This window comes from Oryctolagus cuniculus, chromosome 4 (assembly GCF_051225735.1).
Source record: "Oryctolagus cuniculus isolate XC-2025 breed Fujian yellow rabbit chromosome 4, ASM5122573v1, whole genome shotgun sequence".
In the NCBI taxonomy this organism is placed as follows: Eukaryota; Metazoa; Chordata; class Mammalia; order Lagomorpha; family Leporidae; genus Oryctolagus; species Oryctolagus cuniculus.
The window spans coordinates 81,431,958-81,454,289 of record NC_142870.1 but is presented as its reverse complement, the minus strand read 5'-3'; the positions used below and the strand labels follow the sequence as shown (position 1 = coordinate 81,454,289).

Here is a 22,332-nt window from a genome sequence, read left to right as displayed (position 1 = left end):
TTACAGTCCATGCTTATGAGAGGTCTTCAAAAGTTGCTGGAAGTGCATGTTATGAAAAACCTATTTATACCAAAATAAACTTACCTTCTAACCCTGTTTTCCATGAACTTTTTGCATGTAAACAGCCCTCATAGTTATTATTGTGGTGTTCATATATTTGTGATTTTTGCATTTTCCTGTTCCTAGCTGTCCTTTTCTCTTAATTATTTCATTGTTATTTTAGTTTGTATCAGTCTGAATACTGATTTTATTCTGTGAGCTATAATCTGTCATTGCTGTTGCTAGTATTATCCCAGCATCGACCATTAAAAGCCCTTTAAGACTGGCTCTTGTGTTTTTTGTCTTTTAAATATTTACTTATTTGAAAGGAAATGACAGAGATCTTCCATCTACTGGTTTACTCTCCAAATGGCTGATGCAGCCAGGTCCGCTACTGCAAGTGGCAGCCTGAACCGCAGTGTAGCCCTTCTAGACACCTCTTAACTACAAATTGCATTCCCTTCCCCTTTCTCTCCTCCATTCAAATCTTTTTTTTTTTTTTATGAATTTCTGGATCCCATCAAAATTAAAAAATTAGTACAAATATTGTGTGCATAGGTGGCTAGTAGACATATTTGTATTTCCTAGTTCTGTCTGATGAAACACCAAGGAGCAATGACACCCACTGTACCTGGCAGCCAGAACTTTTTGGTAGATATCAATATCCAAATAAAAAAGAACAATGCTTTTTAGGAAGTGGTTGACTGAAGATCTGGATCAGGGAAAAACACAGAATGACCATGAAAAACTGTGAGGCCAGAAGCTCAAGTACTCAAAAAAATAGGATCATGTCAAAAGAACACAAGAGGAACCATCACTGTGGCACAGCCTTGCTTGAGATTTCAGCATCCCATATCGAATTGCCAGTTCTAGCCCCAGCTGCTCCACTTTCCATCCAGCTCTCTGCCTGGGAGGGCAACAGAGGATGGCCTGAGTACTTGGGCTACTGCTACCCTCGGGTAAGACCAGGATGAAGTTCCTGGCTCCTGCTTTGGTCTGGCTCAGCCCCTGCTGTTGCACTATTTGGGGAGTGAATCAGCAGGTGGAAGATTTCTCTCCCTCTCTCTCCCCTCCTTCTCCTTCTCCTCCTTTCTCCGCCTTTCAAATAAATAAAATAAATCTTAGAAGAAAGAAAAAGATAGGTCTGGAATCCAAGGGTGGGAAACTGTTTTTCTGCCAAGGTCCATTTGGATATTTATGACATCATTTGTGGGCCATACAAAATTATTTGCTTAAAAATTAGCCTGCTGGGGCTGGCACTGTGGCATAGCAAAGCTATTGCCTGCAGCACCGGCATTTCATATGGGCCATTACTTGGGCCTTTGCACCCATGTAGAGGGGAGTGGATGGAAGAGCGCTGTCTCTCTCTATGTAACTCTGCCTTTAAATAAATAAATAAATAAATAAATATTTTAAAAATTACCCTGCTATATATTTATTGAATTTTGAGTCCTGCTTTGTAGTTGCCTTGGCAGGACCAGACCAAAAGATTTCATGGGCCTTGTACATTCTGTGGGCTGGACATTCCCCATTCATGGTCTAGACTGACAGTTTTAAAGATTTATTTATTTGAAAGGAGAGTTACAGAGAGGCAGAGGCAGAGAGAAAGAGATCTTCCGTCCTCTGGTTCACTCCCTAAATGGCCGCAACAGCTAGACCTGAGCCAATCCAAAACCAGGAGCCTCTTCCAGGTCTCCCATGTGGGTGCAGGGGCCCAAGGACTTGGGCCATCTTCTATTGCTTTCCCAGGCCATAGCAGAGAGCTGGTACAGAAGTAGAGCAGCTGGGACTTGAACTGGCACCCATATGTAGTGCCTGCACTGTAGGCGGCGGCTTTACCTACCACACCACAGTGCTGGTTCTTTAAACATTCTGATCTTGGGACCCCTTTATACTCCTAAAAAACATTAACTTGTAAGAGCCTTAAAACTTTTTTTTTTTTTTTAATTTACTTGAAAGGCAGAAAGACCCAGATACATGAGGGAGATCTTTCATCTGCTGGTTCATTCCCCAAAAGCCTGCAACAGCTGGGGCTAGTCCAGGCTAAAGCCATGAGCATGGAACTAGGTCCAGGTCTTCCACATGTGGCAGGGATCCAAGTGCTTCAAGCCATCACCTGCTGCCTCCCAGGGTGTGCATTAGCAGGAAGCTGGAACTTGCAGATCTTGAACCTGGCACTCTGATACGAGATGTGAATGTCCCAAATGGTGTCTTAAACACTGCACCCAATGTTTGCTTTTCCTAAGAACTTTTGCTGTACATAAATATGTGTGTGTATGTATATATGTATATATTTGCTATATTAGAGGTTAAAAACAGGAAAATTGTAAGTTTTTTATTATAATAGCAAAACCTATGCATATTAATATGCATATAATATTTTAAATGAAAAATAATCCTATTTTTAATACAAAAATTTAGCAATAAGAAATTTTTTATTTTTTGCAAATCTATTGTCAGGGTTAATGTGAGAACAGAGTTTGAGAATGACTAATGTAGATTTACGGAAACTCTTAGAAAATAAAGGCACTGCAGCTGCTGGAAGGAGGGACCCAGAACTGCCATGAGGAAAGAGAGAGAACTTCAATCATGTGATGTAAAGGAAGTTGAAAGAATAAAGTTTCCAAGTAGGATGGGGATAATCAGTAGTATTCAAGTACGGTCAGTTGATTTGGTCACAACTTCTGCATTTATAGTAATCTAAACTACACGGTACTGATGTAGCAACCAAAATTTATGGTGAGAAATGTAATCGGAAAGTAGATCAGGATTCACATGGTGGATATTTGGAATCAAAGAACAGCTGTTAACTTTCTCCTGTGACAAATGTTATCTTCTTTCAGAATTTTGCTTAGAATCATGAGACAGGCAGAGGGGACATTTGTGATTGATGGTTCACAGTGGCCTATCCAGTAGTGCACTGCATCACCTCCCTGCATTATTCTGTGGATTTGTGAGCTTGAAATGTAGAATCTTGTTGTCAAGTTACATCTGACTGTTCTCCCTCTCTCTCATTCTTAAATTTTTCCTTTCTGTACTCTAGAAATATCTTCAAATATGGCTAACTTTCTTTGTTTAGACAGTATATTTGCAGTGCAATTAAAAGTATTGTATCTTTCTTTTAACACTTAGACACTTGTTATACTTGTAGCTACCTTAACTCAGCTTGAGTGTTTCCTTCGTGATGTTTTAGAACAGGTTCTGTTGAGTGATGGTTAAATGCACCCTTTTCCTTTGGCTGTGTACTACTTCGACTTTCAGAAAGGCTGCTTTTCTGAAATTGGGGATAGCTGTTTTGTCTTTATGCTGAATACAGTTAATTCATTCAAAATGTTTGTCCATTTGAAGGACAGTAGTTGGCAGAATTTCAGTTCAAAAGAATTTATTTTCTAGGTGAAATTTGAGTATACCTGTAGGAAGAGAGGCAGCTGTGAAGTCAGGGAGATGGTTTTATCTAATTTTAAGAGTTATGATTGATACGCAGGGTCATACACACACACAGAGGAAGAGAGATCTTCCATTTGCTGGTTCACTCCATAAATGCCTGCAATAGCCAGATCTGGGACAGGGTGAAGCCGAGAGCTGGGAACTCCATCTGTTTCCCATGTGGGTTCCCGGAACCCGCGTTACTGGGCTATTATTTGCTGCTTCTCAGGGTGTGCTTCAATAGCGGGAAGCTGAATCAGAAGCAGAGAAGCTGGTACTCACTTCCAAGTGCTCCACTAGGGTGCAGAGGTTAAAAGCAGCACTTAACCTGCTGTGTCCCAATGCCTGCCTCCCAGGGAGTCTGGGAGGCAGTGAGATGGCAGAAACTTGGTGAGGGATGGGAATGGAGTCTAGCACACAGTACAGAGGAAAGCAGAAAGACACCTTCTTTTTACTCAGATGGGTGCAAGGAGGAGTGAAACCACCACAAGTTGAAGTTGAAGTTGAAATTGTTAGGAACATATGGCTCCAGAAATACATACTTTGGCCAAGTGACCTAGATCTGGTCTGTAAAGGTTGTATACAGCCCTGAAAGCTGAGCCAAGGAGCTTATAATTGACACCGTTGGCCACAGGGTGCTATTGCAGATTGCTCACTGGCAAAATGAAGAGAGAACAATTTTGTAATTTAATTGTGAAAGAATATATTGAGAGATGATAATAATGCCCTAAGCTAGTGATGTTGGTGAGGTTAATTCAGTGAAATGGTTATCACTGGGTGTGGGTATAGGATGTTGAAAATGAAGAGAAGGAAGAAAAGAATGTGATTGCAAGGAGTTACCTTCTTGTCTGGGAGATGGGGATGGAGGTAGATGAAAATTTGCAAGCCAAATGAAGTCTTTATTGATGTAGTGTCTGTTAGTATTGTTTTAGGTGCTTTGATATTTGTTCTATTGCTAACATTACAGAGTCTGGAAGAAAGAAGTTAGGAAGTATATCAGGTTTGGAAGAAAATGTATGATAAGCTGATAGCTCTTTGAAGTCTTTGGTTTTGTCCATAAGGCCTGTTGCAGTTACTTGAAATTATCTACACTTCTCCATTTGGATCACTGACCCTATCTGCTGTTCCGTTTATGTAGTTGAGTGTGACATGTGCTGTCTTGAATTATTAGTTTAGCTTTTTTTCCATTATGCATCAAAACTCCACATCTTTATTTTCAGACCTTTGAAAAGGAGATGTCCTATTTAGAAAATGTCCTCAGTATCAAGAATGGTGCTTTGCACTTACTAGGTAAATGTTTTTGTTATACCATTTTAACTTGACTGAATAAATAAATGAAAGACATTATGGGAAACACCAATGAAGATATCAAAACAACATACGTGTACAAGAAATAGTTAAAAATAAGTTTACTTTGGGACCAGAAATAAGTCTTGGAAGAGGAAGTCATTCTGGATTCTGGTTTTGAACATCAAAAGGATGATTTTCCATTTAAGGGGACCTCTTTTAATGTTGAGAAAATAAAGAGAGATTTTTCTAGAACTTGCAAGAAGTGGTGCAGGGTGAGGAAGCACGACACTGTAGAACCCTACTTCTGCAAGGCTGGGGAATGTCCAGCCCCTTAGCCATATGAGGCTCTGGAGATCATAAGGTCTGGCTCTGCCAACGCAGCAACAGGTGGGATTCAAAATTCAGTAAATCTATTGCAGGCTAATTTCTGAGTTGATGATTTTATGTGGCCTGTGAATGATGTTGCAAATATCCAAAAGGCCTTTGGCAGAAAAAAGGTTTCCCACCTGTGCTTTAGAAGATATGAGAATCACAACTGATGGCTTCTGTAGTTTCACAGTGGGAAGCCCAGAAGGAACGTGGACCCATGGATGATCTGGGGTCTTAGGAGATTTGGGAGGTAAAATTCTAGATTTAGTTAAATTTGATGGAAGAATGATAGGTGTGGTGGTAGTGTTTCTATACTGATGCTCACAGCAGCATTGACATTCAGGCCCTGTATCCAGCACAGTGGCTCAGCTGGTTAAAGCCATAGTCTGCAGCGCCAGCATCCCATGTGGGTGCTGAATCGAGTCCCAGCTGCTCCACTGGTCCTGAAAATAGGCATGAGAGAAATTTGGATTCCGTGAAATGATATTGCTGACAGGATGGAGAAGATTTTGCTGCTTTTTTTTTTTAATCTGACATTTTCCAGGTTATTGGTTTTCTTGATGATCTAATGAATATAGCTTTTTAAAAAATATTTATTTGACAGGCAGACTTACAGAGAGGCAGAGAGAGAGAGAGAGAGAAAGAGGGAGGGAGGAGTGATGGGAGGGGGTCTTCCATCTGCTGGTTTACTCACCAGTTGGCTGCAACAGCTGGAGCTGTGCCAATCTGGAGCCAGGAGCTTCTTCTGGGTCTCCCATGTGGTGCAGGAGCCCAAGGACTTGGGGTATCTCCCATTGCTTTACTAGGCCTTAGCAGATAATTGGATCAGAAGTGAAGCAGCCAGACTGGAACTGGTGCCCATATGGGATGCCGACAAAGCAGGTGATGGCTTTACCCATTTATGCCACAGTGCCAGCCCTCATGAATATGTTTTAAACATCTAGCAACCCAGTCTTTTCAGCAACGCTCATCTGCTGACCTCTGCTTTCATTCATTATGTTTTGGTTTGTTTTATGTGAAAAACAATTCTGAGAATGTTTTTTTAAAATAGATGTCTCAAGAAAGGGGTAGGCAACTTCAGGATGAATTCTCTTTTGCCATACTTAAAAAGTTTTCTTGTTTTTAGAGTCTTCTAATCTTCTAAGGGCCACAGAAAGCTTAAGATTTTCCAAATGTTTTTTAACTTCTTTCTAGCCATCTTACCATTATAATGCCCATCTCTTTGTGTTTTTGGATTTACCAGCTCTTATCTTTCTTTTTTTAAAAGATTTATTTATTTACTTGAAAGTCAAAGTTACAGAGAGGAGGGAGAGATGTTTCATCCACGGCTTTACTCCCCAAGTGGCCTCAATGAACAACGCTTGGCCAGACCAAAGCCAGGAGCCAGGAGCTTCTTCCAGGTCTCCCACATAAGTGCAGGGGTCCAAGCACTTGGACCATCCTCCGCTGCCTTCCCAGGCAGATTAGCAGGGAGCTGGATCGGAAATGGAGCAGCTGGGATTTCAATCAGCACCCATATGGGATGCCGGCTTTACCCGTTTCTTACCAGCTCTTTTTTAAGCATCTTAGATTAGACTATACTTAACTCCCTAACTATTGCAGAGAGGAGATTATTTCATCTATGAGTGATAAGGCTGTTGGAGCTTTCTAAAAATGTAACTTGCTATGTGCCTATTGGCATTCATTATGCTTTGATCCATTAGTGCTTGTAGGTTTGGGTTTGTGCTTTCTTCATGTGAAAATTATTCCTTCTATTAAAGGGATGGTGTTAATATGGTCGTTTTGCATGTATGTGGAAATAACTAAAAGGTCTAGATATGTGTGTCAGTCTTTTTTTACTGTTTTCCTATAAAGGTTCTTCTTTGGTTTGGTGAATAGCTGCTAATTGCAGAGTTTATTTATGAGTCTTCTTACACTTTTACTTGACAACTTCTGCTAAAAAGACTTCCTCTATTTCTTCCTGCTACATGTTAGATTTCCATGGGTTTTGGTTTTTCCTGAGTTTATAAGTTGCCAAAAATGTTCAAAGTACTTTTTGATGCCCCTTTGAAATAGGACAGAGCAGTCCCTCAGCTGCTTAAAGTCTGTTATCTCTCCTTGTCTCATAAGCCAGCCCAATTGTGGAATTGTGTTTTAGTAAACATCCCTTCAGAGGTCGTGAGATGCTGGTATTCCAAAGCTTTGTTGGTGGTGATATTTTCCATTCTATTTTGTGTTCTTAAATAAGTGATACCCAAAGAAGCCAGAAGAGTGCTCCCTGGGCTGTTCTGTTACCTGACTGACTGCTGAATTGTCATTTACATTGTGTGTGCTCAGCTTCTTGGTTTGTGGTTCTCACACGCTTCTGTTAGGAATTTCCAAGAGCTCCGCTTTGTTTTATTGATCTGAAATCCCTGGCTTGTGTTGCATTAACCTCATGAACCTCTTCTACACAGCTCTGTCTTCCAACTTCATGAGTGCGCCTGCAGATAGCCGTCATCTTTTGCACCATGTTTTTCAGTGTCTTTTTTGAAGATGTAGCTATTGGCAAGTTGTACTTCTCAAATTATTCTCAAAGATTCTTACTGTATTTTGTAGCCTGTTCAGTTGATAGTTTCTTTTAAGATCCTTGTGTTTTCACTTCAAAGATGAATGGGAAATGTAGCATAAAGAAGGAGGTGTGACTAAGTACCACCAAATCTGATGAGAATTGACAGTGCCAATAGAGATCACAGATCTTTGGAGGCTTTCTTTTTTTTTTTTTTTTTTTTTTTTTGACACAACTCTATGGGAATGGAGATCTAAAGAGGGCATAATGTTGTTGCAGTCTAAAGTTTTTTAAATAGCTCCATGTTTTTATATAGTTAGCATTGTGTGTACAGAGCAGTGGCCTAAAACTGCATGCATTTCTATAATCACATATTTGGTGATGGTTTCTTACAGAGGGTAGGAAAACACTGATTCTGATCTTTTAAATAATGTAGAGCATAAAAATAATGAAACTTTCCCTATTCATCTTTCTTCACTCAGGATAGAGAATACTTTAGCCATCATTCTAATTGCCTTCTTTGGTATCAGAGATATAATCATCTTTTAGTATTTTTGGCTGTTTTTCATGATATTTTATAATAGCAAAGACAAAGACCGTGAAGATGTTAAATATCCCCCAATTGTCTCCGAATATTGTATTAATTTTTTGGAACTGGACTTGTGTGTTTGTTACTTCAGCATCTGTTCTTTGGATATGGGAGTGAAATGGATGTTAAGATGTCCTGACTTCTGCTGTGTGTGCTAGGTCTTATGATCATCTTTTCCCCAGAAATCTTGAATCTTTACTCCGGGCAGATTTTTTAAAACTTCTTAGTTTCTCTCTCAGTTTCCTCCCTCTTGATTTTTATTTCTCTGTTGCCTACTAATGAATTCTGTAGCACTTGATTTAGTTGGCACAAACACATTGATAGTCATTCTGGGAGCATAGATATGCAAAGGATTAAACATGCAATGGCATTGTGTCACAATGGACTTTTTATTCATTTCTAAAATTGGCTTTTTTTTTAAACAGATAAGTGTAAAGCAGGAAATTACTTTTACTGATGTATCTGAGCAACTGATGAGAGACAAAAAACAAATCAGAGAGCCAGTAGACTTACAGAAAAAGAAGAAGCGGAAACAACGTTCTCCTGCAAAAGTAAGAGAATATGTTAAGGTGGTGGTCGCTACCCTCTTCATCCCAACCAAACTGCTGATGAATCATATGGGCAGGAACCTGTCTGCACCTCCAGGCAGACAGAGAAGTCTCAGGTGGCTTAGTGAAGTTGGTGTGTCGCCCTGCTTCATCAGGAGGGAGGACGGGGTGCATGCCTGCATGGGGGTGGTGGGCCTTTGCTTCCCATTTCTCTACTTTTTGTACCACTCCCCTTTCTTCTAAAAGCAATCTTTTCCCAAGTTTCTCTTTTCTCTAAAAACTAACAGATGCTATGCAGTGCCCTTGTTTCTCATTCATAGTAGTTTTACTTACTTTAATATTAAGGTTTCAGAAAACTGTCATGCCAGTTCATTAGGAAAAGGTATGGGATAGCTGTAATAGAATGTAAGCTCCACGAGGGCAGGAACTTGATTTCATTTGTAACTGTATCACAAGGGCTTGGAGTAGGAGGCCTGTGGCCCTCAGGAAGTATTTTATGGGTGGATATGTGGTTTTGTAAATAAGAAACCCATTAAATATTGTTAAAAGTTGTCTGCTTTTTTTCTCTCTCTTCTGTATAGTGATAATTGGCTATAAGTAGCATTTTTAGTATTTCTAGAAATTCTTTGCAATGTACTTTGCATCTTCATAGTTATTTTTTCATTTTTCTTCCCTTATGTAGTGAAAAAGTTTAAAAGAATTATAATGTGATCTTTTTTTGTTGGTTACTGTTTTGTGATTTGGAATCAGCATTCTGTTATCCATAAATGTTATATTACTTTTGGATTCAGCAGTGTGCTGTAGTAGCTCCTACTAGCTTGCAAGAGCTGCTGGCTGAATGTTCAGGAATTTTGCAAGCCAGTTGCTAATACCTTTGGTGACTTGTAGTTAGCCTTAGTGAGAGTATTGACACCATGGAAATGAGCCAGTTCTTCTCAGCCCTCTGTTTCCTAACTGGTTGTTGAACATTTATCAGCCCACCACTGCTTTTGGGATTTATGTCTGCTGGAGCAAACTTTGGATAATAGGGACTAGAAAAACAAATAGTTGTATTTCTTAGAAATATAAATACATACTAGATTTTCTACCATATTCTCCTTCAAATTTGTGTGCATACATACAGTTTTAATTTCCTCTTTTGTAACACTTAATGTATGTGAGCCAGTTTTACATCTAAAATTATTGCTCACTCTTATAAACATTTTTATTAGCTGTGTACTACTTTTTGATACATCACATTATGTCAGACATTGCCATTTTATTGGAAAGTTACATACTTTGTGTCTTCAGTCATGCTGCGCTTAAAATTTATGTATTTATCATTGTGCACTATTGAATCAAAGAGAGTGAACTTTTAGAAAGCTTTCTTGATAATGTTACCCCTTCCAAAAATGTACCAGTTATGTTCCTACCTGCAGGGGGCCTAAGGTGTATCTGTCTGCACTGTCTCTGACTTCTGGGTGTCTGACGTTCCGTTTTTACAAAGATGAGTCTCACTATACTTTAAATTTGAAATTCTTCAGTTTGTAGTCATACTTAACTTGTTTTTGTTATCTTTATTGGCATTTTACATTTTGCGTTTTTAAATTTTTTTTAAAAAACAATTTAAAAATGTTATGTTTAAAAAAGCAGGGAGACAGAGAGAGAGGTCTTCCATGTGCTGGTTCAGTCCCCCAGATGCCCACAACCGTCACGTGCCAGGCCAGGTCCAAGCCAGGAGCTGGGAACTTCATCTGATTCTCCTGTGTGGGTGGCAGGGACTCCAGTACTTGAGCCTTCAACTGCTGCCTCATAGGATATGCGTTTGAAGGAAGCTGGAATTGGGAACAGCAGGTACCCAGTGTGGGATGCGGGTGTCCCAACTGGCATCTTAACTACTGTGCCAAATGCACGCCCTGTGTTTCATGTTTTATAGAATCTTCTCCCCTTCTTCTTTACTTGGGGTTTTCATATTTTCTCAGTGATTTATGTGGTATGTTTTTGTTGTTACTGTTTACATTAATGCAAAAATCAAGTTCCTCATATATAAAAAATACCATATTTTGAGAAAAAAACTAATTTCTAAAACTGTAGAAGTGATTGATTATGTTACTTGGAGTTCACTGCTGATCTATGGGGAATCTATTTCAAATCTTTGAAAACACTATAATATATGTAAATTCTGAATTTTCTTGGATATTTTATTGCCATGTTTTTCTGGTGCTATTCTTGATTGTAATGTCCTTATGAAATTCTGGCTAAAACCCATATCATTATTTTCTAGTAGAGCATTACTGGGACTCTTAATTTGATGATATGTTGTAGGTGTTTCTAAATATATATTGTATTTTTACAGAGCTTAAACTATTTTGCTTGTGTAATAAACTTATATATAATGCATTATTTTATATATTCCTAAAGATATTACTCAAGTATTTTTTTTACGTATTCCTAAAGATATTACTCAAGTATTTTTAGCCTGAATAATGGCCAGTTGAGAGACTTGGCCTATTCTTAATATAATGTAAAAAAGAAAATGTATTAGGGTAGCCTTCTAAGCAAGTTCTTAGAAAAAAGAAGTGATTAGAAATAATATGTATAGCAGACGGGTATAAGAATAAGGAAAATTTTTATCTTATTTTATTTTTTAAAGATTTATTCATTTGTTTGAGAAATAGAGTTACAGAGAGAGAGAGAGAGAGGAAGAGATAGAAAGAAAGGTCTTCCATCTACTGGTTAACTCCCCAAATGGCTGCAACAGCCAGAACTGGGCCAGTCCAAACCCAGGAGCCAGGAGCTTCTTCCAGTTTTCCCACATGGGTTCAGGGGCCCAAACACTTGGGCCATCTTCCACTGCTTTCCCAGGCCATCAGCAGAGAGCTGAATCTTGAACCAGCACCGGTATGGGATACTGGTGCCACAAGTGGAGGCTTAGCCCACTAAGCCACAGCGCCAATCCTGAAAATAGTTCTGGCCTGTTGGGTGTGATGGTACAAGGAATGGCTGTGACTGTCTTTAAGGGTGGTCTTCAGTTTCTTTCTTTCTTTTTTTTTTTTTTTTTTGAATATTTATATTTATAGATTTTTGAATATTTATATTTATAGATAAAAAAAACGTCTTTGGCATGGTTTGTGGTCTTTCTTTAGGGGCTCATTTTTCATATACGAAGAATCACTCCTATTTTCTTCTCCTGGATGCAAGCGAAGATCAGAAAGTTGTGGAAAATATAGTAAAAGATAAGTTTGTGTTGGTGCAAAATTTATTGAGCTCCTTGCATAGTTTTTATTTTTATTTTTTTATTATTTTTTTTTATTTTTATTTTTGACAGGCAGAGTGGACAGTGAGAGAGAGAGACAGAGAGAAAGGTCTTCCTTTTGCCGTTGGTTCACCCTCCAATGGCCGCCACGGCTGGCACACGGCCGGCGCACTGCGCTGATCCGATGGCAGGAGCCAGGTACTTCTCCTGGTCTCCCATGGGGTGCAGGGCCCAAGCACTTGGGCCATCCTCCACTGTACTCCCTGGCCACAGCAGAGAGGTGGCCTGGAAGAGGGGCAACCGGGAAAGAATCCAGCGCCCTGACCGGACTAGAACTCGTTGTGGACTAGAACCTGGTGTGCCGGCGCCGCAAGGTGGAGGATTAGCCTAGTGAGCCATGGCGCCGGCCTGCATTGTTTTCTTTTAAATATAGTGCATTGGAACATAAATATGGCTTTTCTTTTGAAGATTTCTTCTGAGAATTCATTTATTTAAAAGGCAGAGAAACACACAGAAAGAGAGAGAGAGAGAGATCTTTGTTCCCCAAATGGCTGCAACGTCCAGAGCTGGGCTAGACCAAAGGCAGGAGCTGGGAGCTGCTTCTCAACACTTGGTCCATCTTCCCCTGCGTTTCCAAGGTGCATTAGCAGGGAGCTGGATTGGAAGTAGAGCAGTTGGGACTTGGACCAACATCCATATGGGATGCTGGTGTTTTAGGCGGCACCTTTACCCACTGTGCCACAATGCCAGCCCCAAGACTAATTTATTTATTTTGAAAGACTTAACAGAGACAGAGGGACAGAGAGAGAGAGGGAGAGATCTCCCATCTGCTGGTTCACTCCGCAGATGGCTGCAGTGGCCAGTGCTGGGCCAGGCTGAAGCCAGGAGCTTTATCTGGGTTTCCTGTGGTGGTGGGCAGGGCCCCAAATACTTAGGCCATCTTCCTGCAGCATTTCCCAGGCCATTAGCAGGGGCTTGGATCTGAAGTGGAGGAGCTGGGACAGGAACAAGCACCCACATGGGATGCCAGCGTTGCTGGTGGCAACTTATACACAGTATGCCATACTGCTGGCTCTGTAATGTCACTTTTAATATCTTGGGATCAGTCTTGTAAATGTTTTTCTAAAAAATTCTTATGTATTTCAGTGAAGCCCTCTAGGAAGACTGAGATTTTAAGGCCTTTTCCCTCCGTTACCCTGAAAACTCCTGAGTGCTAGAATTTAATTGCTTTTGACTTTTATCATTGGCTGTTTCATCTCTTAAGGACACATTCTATTCTGTTTTTCATTGCTATATTTATGTGGCCACCTAACATAGCTTTTGTTTGGCCCTTTGAATCTATTTTTGTTTCATTGTGGATTAAGACCACCAGTAGCTAAAGTGACCAGAAGTGTGTTAAATGTATGAGACTCAATTTAGTTCTCTCTGCTGGCTTTGCGTTTCTCGTGCACAGGGCTTTTTCCAGTTAGACATGTCCAGGCTGCATTGCTGGAGGCTCTTATTCAGAGAATTTCTGCCTGTATTTTATAAAGAGCCAAAAAGAAACAAAACAAAACAAAAATAAACAACAACAACAAAAAAAACCAGGCAAACCCAAAGGTGATTATGTTGTACTTTAAGCTTCAGAACCTCAAGTCTCTTTTTTTTTTTTTTTTTTAAGATTTATTTTATTTATTTGAAAGAGTTATATATATAGAGAGAGAGGTCTTCCATCCGCTGGTTCACTCCCAAGATGACCGCCATGGCTGGAGCTACACTGATCTGAACCCAGGAGCCAGGAGCTTCTTTTGGGTCTCCCAGATGGGTGCAGGGGCCCAAAGACTTGGGCCATCTTCTACTGCTTTCCCAGGCCACAGCAGAGAGCTAGATCGGAAGTGGAGCAGCTGGGACTAGAACTGGTGCCCATATGGGATGCTGGTGCTTCAGGCCAGGGTTTTAACCCGCTGCACCATAGCACTGGCCCCTGAACCTCAAGTCTTGATGTTAGAAGTTTCTGGGCCGGCGCCGCGGCTCACTAGGCTAATCCTCTGCCTTGCAGCGCCAGCACACCGAGTTCTAGTCCCGGTTGGGGCGCTGGATTCTGTCCCGGTTGCCCCTCTTCCAGACCAGCTCTCTGCTGTGGCCAGGGAGTACAGTGGAGGATGGCCCAAGTCCTTGGGCCCTACACCCCATGGGAGACCAGGAGAAGCACCTGGCTCCTGCCATCGGAACAGCGCGGTACGCCGGCCGCAGCGCGCCAGCCGCAGCAGCCATTGGAGGGTGAACCAATGGCAAAGGAAGACCTTTCTCTCTGTCTCTCTCTCTCACTGTCCACTCTGCCTGTCAAAAAAAAAAAAAAAAAAAAAAAGAGGAAAGAAAGAAAAGAAGTTTCTGGATAAAGGGAATATCAGTGCCTGACTTTGCTGTTCACTTGTTGTATGAATTAGAATATTAGTTTCCTCAGAAGGATTTTTTAAATCAGAATTGTTCAGTTAACCTTAATAAATTATAAGGTTCCTTTTCAGTAAAATATAACAATGTTAGGGTACTTTTAATTAGGTCTCTTTATTCTGAAATATATTGACTTTTTCATTTATTCGATAAATAACTTGAGTGCTCATTGTGTGCTAGAATCTCTATCAGGGACAGAAGAGAACCGAATGGGTTTGTTTACTGAAACCTTTTGGGTGGTCTGAATAGAACTTGATTCCTCAGTTAGGTGAAACTGAAAAAGGAAGAGGCTGTTCTACACATCAAGTAGATTGTAAGTCACATACAGAATCCTTACTGTGCAATTTATTTTATATGCTGGCCACCAGTAAGGATGTAAAAATTTTAGTGTCAAAAAGATATAAAAGTTGAATGGTGTGAAAATGAGGAAAATAGACTAGACGTTTGTCATATTTCCTTTTGTATGCCCTTGACCAAGGAAGGAATGGTTTTGAAGAGAAACTGAGTATAAGCCTGGAGATGAAAACAGGAAATGTGGATTGGTACTTATGGAAAATGAAAGCAGAAAATAGCAAATAACATATTAGTATTTTTTAAATTTATTTTCCCTAGGGAATTATGTGTTCTGAGTAAATTGTATTTCACAGAGCTGAACTTTAACTGAAAAGATTCTGATGTAAATCTTTGTTTAGAAATGCTTCTTATTCAGGAAAGATACAGCCATTTCTAGAACTCAGGGTCATTATGCGGAATATCAAGTGCTATGTCATGCTTTTGATCCAGTGAATTTCATGTTCTGGTGCTATCAAAAGCTTACCATTTACTTATTTTTAAGGTTTACTCACTAATTTGGAAGGCAGAGTTGTAGAAAGGAGGGAGAGGAAGAGAGAGAGCAAGAGTGTGAGTGAGGGGAGGGAGAAAGAGAGAGGCTGACTGACTTATTTTCTGTCCATTGGTTTAATTACCCAAGTGGCTACAACAGCTGGGGTTGGGCCTGGCTGAAGCCAGTGGCCTGACACCATCCAGGTCTCCCACATGGGTGGCAGGGGCCGTGTGTTTGGGCCATATCTGCTGCCTTCCAAGGTGCATCAGCAAGGAGCTGGATCCTAAGTGCAGCAGCTGGGACTCGAATCAGCACTTCCATGTAGGATGCTGACTTGAACTGGCACTCCAATATGGGATGCTGGCAAAGCTGAGGCTTAACTCACTATGCCCCCATACTGATCCCACTAAGTTTATCATTAAAAATGAAATTTGATAATGAGTAAAATCTGCTATTGAGAGGTGATAAAGAATCCTGAAGACAAAGGATGGGATGATGTGAGGACAGGACATCCGCAGTACCTAGGGGAGCTGCAGTATCAGGATAGTTACTACTCTAGATAACTTTGAGTTTTTATGCCTTTGCAGTTGCAGTCCTCCATTTCTTTCTTTCTTTCTTTTTTTTCTTTTTTTTTTTTTTTTTTTTTTTGGACAGGCAGAGTGGACAGTGAGAGAGAGAGACAGAGAGAAAGGTCTTCCTTTGCCGTTGGTTCACCCTCCAATGGCTGCTGTGGCCGGCGCACCGCGCTGATCCAATGGCAGGAGCCAGGTGCTTCTCCTGGTCTCCCATAGGGTGCAGGGCTCAAGGACTTGGGCCATCCTCCACTGCACTCCCTGGCCATAGCAGAGAGCTGGCCTGGAAGAGGGGCAACCGGGACAGAATCTGGCGCCCCGATCGGGACTAGAACCCAGTGTGCCAGCACCACAAGGCAGAGGATTAGCCTAGTGAGCTGCGGCGCCTACCTGCAGTCCTCCATTTCTAATTGAATTTGGCAAAGAGAATTTTAAAAGGTCTTGCTCTCCTACTTTGGTTACAGTAACACAACTAATCATAGATGAAAAATTTGAATTCTCTTGGGTTGTCTTTTGGGTTTTGATGATGTAGAAATCAGTTTCGATTGATTCAGGAATTATGAAGTCTATGGTCATTAAAATACGCTTTAGTAATTTTAGGAAACGATACATAGGATGTGGAAAATCATGTCTGCCATTCCGGAGAGTAAACGTTTCCTCACTGAAAGGTGTCTGGTTTCAGATATTCAGTGGCATTGATCTTTGAGGAGTAAAAAATACCAGACTTAAACAACTTAGGGCTTTACCAGTGAGAATGATGATTTAGGATAACTGTCACCACTTATATGAGAATATATATGTGGCTAGCTTGGAACAGATTTGTCTAAATATTTATCTCCTCAGTAGACTTGGAGACTAAGAAGCAGGTTAACTGAGGGATTCTATTTGGTTTGAAATGTTTCTGTTTTAACATTTATTAAACAGGTAAGAAAAAAAATCAAGTGTGTTGCATAATAAATTATTCCAAATTTCTCCACTTGGTAAAGTGTGATTGCTAGGTCTTTACAGTATACCATATTTCCCCTGAAGTTGCAATGACAGGATCTGTAAGTGTTATCTCAGGCTTGTCAGGGTTTAAAGTTTAACACTTCAAATTCTTCAATTGTACTGGTGTCCGTTTGTTGGGAAAGAAGCAAAGCAAAATTATTTTATGATGCCATTATCAGGTAAGACTGCTGAGCTCTAAGACAAACACTGAACTGAAAGAAAATGTTTTTACTAAACGATCTAGAAAAGGTGTGAACAAGAAAAGAATCCAAGGCTATACCAAGGAAGAAAACTTTGCCTGCATCACTGCAATATTTTTGTTACATTGAGGAACTTTGTTCTTTGCATACCCTCCTCCCCATGGCCTTTACTCAGTGGTCTGAAGACTGAAACAGTTGAGAAGTATCGCTCTTGGCAATCACTTTGAGAAATAATAAAATAGTGAGCATTGAGTGCTGTTTAGTATGGACAGTTAGCAGCCCTTACTCCCGTGTAAGGTTTCCACTTTGCTCCAGACACCACTGTAGACACTGGGCTATGGTGGTTAATAAAACAGATAAAAGTGAATGGATGTACTGAAAACAAATTGCAGATTTAAAGGGCTAATTGTTACTTGTCTGGGGCAAGATGAATTTTACACTGTGTCCTTCAAACAAACCTGATTGTTACTCTGGCCTAAAAATAAGAAGAGAAAATATAAAATGTTCTAAAATGTTCAAGAATTTGGTGTTTCTGTCATTGAACTTGTAAATACGCTAGATTTTTTCATTCTGTTTTTCCACAAGATACTGGTAGATGTTTCATTCATAACATCCACCTTGATTTAAGGCTTGACTGCAAAATGAGAGTCAGTGTTAAACAATGACCTAGAACTCCTTAGCTGTTCATGAAAGGACTTTGTATAGTCAAGGAGTACATCCGTTTCACATTGAGGAGCTTGGGCCAGATTTGTTCCGAAGAGAGCCTTTCCTTGCAGTTGCTATGCCACAGAAAGCATTTGAACTGCCATGTGTTTTCGCATTTGGATCTTATTTGTTATCAACATATGTGGGGAGAAATACTTGCTGCTGTCTTGTTCTTAGTTCTGTTTTATATAGAATACTTAACATCTTAGTATTTGTGGTTTTTTTTGTTGTTGTTGTTGTTGTTGTTGTTGACAGGCAGAGTGGACAGTGAGAGAGAGAGAAAGGTCTTCCTTTTGCCGTTGGTTCACCCTCCAATGGCCGCCGCGGCCGGCGCGCTGCGGCCAGCCCACCGCACTGATCTGATGGCAGGAGCCAGGTACTTCTCCTGGTCTCCCATGGGGTGCAGGGCCCAAGCACTTGGGCCATCCTCCACTGCACTCCCTGGCCACAGCAGAGAGCTGGTCTGGAAGAGGGGCAGCCAGGACAGAATCCGGTGCCCCGACCGGGACTAGAACCCGGTGTGCCGGTGCTGCAAGGCGGAGGATTAGCCTAGTGAGCCACGGCCTTATTTGTTTTATGTTAGAAATATTTTTGAACCGGCCGGCGCCGCGGCTCACTAGGCTAATCCTCCGCCTAGCGGCGCCGGCACACCGGGTTCTAGTCCCGGTCGGGGTGCCGGATTCTGTCCCGGTTGCCCCTCTTCCAGGCCAGCTCTCTGCTGTGGCCCGGGAGTGCAGTGGAGGATGGCCCAGGTGCTTGGGCCCTGCACCCCATGGGAGACCAGGAAAAGCACCTGGCTCCTGGCTCCTGCCATCGGATCAGCGCGGTGCGCCGGTCGCATCGCGCTGGCCGCGGCAGCCATTGGAGGGTGAACCAACGGCAAAGGAAGACCTTTCTCTCTGTCTCTCTCTCTCTCACTGTCCACTCTGCCTGTCAAAAAAATAAATAAATAAATAAATAAAAAGAAATATTTTTGAACCATACTTTAGAAGACCCCCCCCCCTTTTTTTGGTACAGTCTTAACTTGCATTATTATTATGTGACTTGGAAGGGCTGGAAAAATTTTAGACTGGCCAGAGATGAAACTTTCCATTTTCACTGACTGTTCAGGAAGCTGTGACACCCACTTCCATTTTTCTGCCAAATGTTTCGCTTCTGTGACTTTGGTGCATAGACTTTGAAGCATTGTTGACCACATTGGCAGTTTGCCCAGAAACCAAATGCCCTGTGTAATTTGCGTAATAATTACCACTGATTTGCATATAGTATAGGCTGTACTGTCTTCCTGAATTTAAACTAAAACATGGTTGTAAAAATTAAAGGCTTTTTTTCTTTACATACTCCGCATTCTCAGTTTGAAAGGGAATCGACACAGCTGTGTGTTTGCAGGCCCTAATCAGCTTCCACGGTGCGTTGTATTTCTTGCTGTGTCTTCTAGATTTCTCTGCCATGTGTTGGAGACTGTGTCTTAGCTCTCATTCTGTATGCCCCGCCTTCGCCGTCGTCTGACTTTCGCAGGCCATGCTTCTTCTGAGCTTGTCTCCTAGTTCTCTCTGCTTCTTTTTTTCCCTATCCTTGCTAATGAAGTAAAGTTTTTATTATTTTCGTTCTGCCATGTGCTTGGTGATTTAACAGTGAATTGTAGCATGATGAACAGGTTGTTAATAGATTGGAAAACATGAAGCCCATGCTGTCCAGACCAGGCTCATGAGTTTCCATCTCAAGTCAGGATGATAAGATTGAATTCCTTGTCTCCTGTTTTCCTTCCGTATGCCTACCTCTAATTTATTTATTTGGCAAATATTTTTAGGAATATGCTTAACCTGGAATAGCCTTAGTAATCTGAAACATACTCTAAATTCTACCCTAGGATGACTTGAAGATTTAGTTCTTTCCTTTACAAAAAAGAAAAAAAAAATAGGTCAGCACCTAAATGACTCAAAAACGTATTTGAAGTGTACAATGTAAAGTCTCCCTCCTACCTCCTGTCTTGCCTGCCTACTTCCCCAGCCATCATAGCAAAGGTTATGTCCATTTTATGTATATCTTTCTCAAGCAGTTTTTAATAAATACATAAATGTACATTCCTATTTGTATTCTTTTGTATAAAAGAGTTAACAAAATGATAAGTTAGATTCTAAACATTGCTTTTCTTTCTTTCTTTTTTAATTTATTTATTTGGAAGAGTTAAATAGAGAGAGAAGGAGAGGCAGAGAGAGAGAGGTCTTCCATCTGCTGGTTCATTCCCCAATTGGCCGCAATGGCCAGAGCTGCACCGATCTGAAGCCAGGAGCTTCCTCCGGGTCTCCACGCAGGTGCAGGGGCCTAAGTACCTGGGCCATTGTCCACTGCTCTCCCAGGCCATAGTGGAGAGCTGGATCGGAAGTGGAGCAGCCGGTACCCGAACCAGCACCCATATGGGATGCCAGTGCTTCAGGCCAGGGCATTAACCCACTACGCCACAGCTCCGGCCCCTTCTTTTTTTCTTTTTAAACAAATTCTGGTACGTTTGCCACATGAGTATATAGAGCTCTTTTCTCATTTTGTTTTAAAATTACAAAACATGAAATTGTGTTAGTTATCTATGATTTTATTTAACCAGTCCCATACTGATTAATAATTAGGCTGTGTCTAAAACAAAAAACTTTACCCCACATATATGAGCATTGAAATTGAAAAAATGTGCTCACCCTAGCAGAGAACAATTAGGGACTCCATTAAGTACCAACATGACAGGGGAGGGTGCAGAGTGGTATGGTCTTAACCAGCTTCCAAGGTTTTATTAGTGATTTTATTCATAATGAGTCACATTGTACTTTCCTTTAGTTAATGATAACATTATTCTGATAGCTTTCTCAAGATTATTTAAGGAAAAATATTTCATAATCTGATGATCATTGTTTGTATTTTTTAAATTAGTATTTGATTACATTTTTAAAACTTCTTTCTTTTGTTTTTGCCTTTTGTTTTTTTAAACTAGATCCTTACAATAAATGAGGATGGATCACTTGGTTTGAAAACCCCTAAATCTCACGTTTGTGAGCACTGCAATGCTGCCTTTAGAACGAACTATCACTTACAGAGACATGTCTTCATTCATACAGGTATTTCTTGAATTAAAATGGGCTTATGGCCATTAAAATTATTATCTTTGTTATTTTCATCTTCATGTAAGTGTCATTCATTCCGAAGACCATAGCTAACCTGGCATTCCAAATCGGATTTCATAAGCCAGAATGTCAGAAGGAAACCATGAAAAACTTTAAATGAGAAAAAATTAGCATAGATGTATGAAATTAAGTAAATAGTTTTTAATTGGGCACTTGTTTGGCTTACAGTATTCCTTTACGTTAGAGGAATGAGCCTGTCAGCACTCACGTTTCTCTGCAAGATGTCCAGGCAGAGTTTGAAAGATGGATTTGGAAATCAAATATAAAAAATGATAGCTAAGGTCATGAAGTAGAGAGAATAGAACTAAAGACTGATCACAGACCTGTGGGAAACTAACTGACATGTAAGATGAGTCAGGAGGGGAAGACAGAGTGAATAGGGAGATTTGATGGACTGCTGCAGGGCCCCAGACGCCAAAGCAGATAATTCCAAGCAGGGCATGGTGAGCAATACCACAACCCCCAGGCAGGATGGAGAGTGCTGGAGAATCTTTGGAATAAATAGCAAGATCACATAGAAGTTTTCAGGAGCTAGAGTATACTGGTTAGAACACAAGTGGGTGGCAAAAAAAAATGTGAGACTTAAGGTAGACTGCATTTTACACAGGTGCTGTGGTGGAAGGGAAGCAGAGCAAGCACCGAGTCTGGAGTGTTTCAGGATTGATGCAGGGCTTCCAAGCACAGAGCTGAACAAAGAGTGCTTTCCTTAAAAGGAAGAGCTACAGCAGAAAGCGAAGGCTGAAGAGATGGGATAGTTCTTTAAAAAAGTAAATTAGGAAGTCTTGAAGGTTGTGATGAAAATAGCTGAAGGGTCATATGACAGGGATGGTGAGCCATGGAGAACAGAATGGGTGAATCTTGTCCCAAATTGGAAAGAAGAGAGGTTTAAGAGTCCTCAAAGTTTTTCATTTCTATTTTGAATTGTTTTGTTTATCTTTTTGTTCTCCTTGAAGGCTGAAATCAGGCTCAGTCTCAATTTTATGTGATGGTGAGAATGTTAATTTTTAAATCCTGGGGGAAAACTTGAGAGGAAATAAAGTTGTTAAGCTAATCAACAATATCAAAAATTTGTGAAGATATTTGGAAATTTTCCAAAATTGAATTTCTAAGATTTGTCTTTCCTCAGAAATAGTAAAGTAAGAACTGTTGTTTTATCCGATAACTAATTTACGGATGTGAAATTATTTTAAGGCGAAAAACCATTTCAATGTAGTCAATGTGACATGCGTTTCATACAGAAGTACCTGCTGCAGAGACATGAGAAGATTCATACTGGTGAGTGCTGTTGCCCTTACTAGGGTCATTAAAATGACTATTTCAAGTGTAGGGAAGCATTTTTAATCACAACAACTTGTTGCCAGCTTCATTGGTTTTGTTCCTTAAAACTGTAATCACAGCTTATCTAGTTTCTTCCATCAATAA

At 40.6% G+C, this 22,332-nt stretch overlaps 1 protein-coding gene across 17 annotated transcripts in view; it reads left to right on the top strand.

The window, feature by feature from the left end:
• ZNF148 (zinc finger protein 148) overlaps positions 1-22,332 on the top strand; it is a 171,305-nt gene that overhangs the window by 96,761 nt on the left and 52,212 nt on the right. For 15 of the 17 annotated variants that reach the window (XM_051859200.3, XM_051859202.3, XM_089331871.1 and 12 more), the window contains 3 exons: positions 8,666-8,791; positions 20,721-20,844; positions 22,102-22,185. In XM_051859200.3, the coding sequence (XP_051715160.1) occupies positions 8,666-8,791; positions 20,721-20,844; positions 22,102-22,185 (334 nt within the window). The remainder of the gene's footprint in view (positions 1-8,665; positions 8,792-20,720; positions 20,845-22,101; positions 22,186-22,332) is intronic. The other 2 variants (XM_051859204.3, XM_070072235.2) reach the window with 1 other exon arrangement.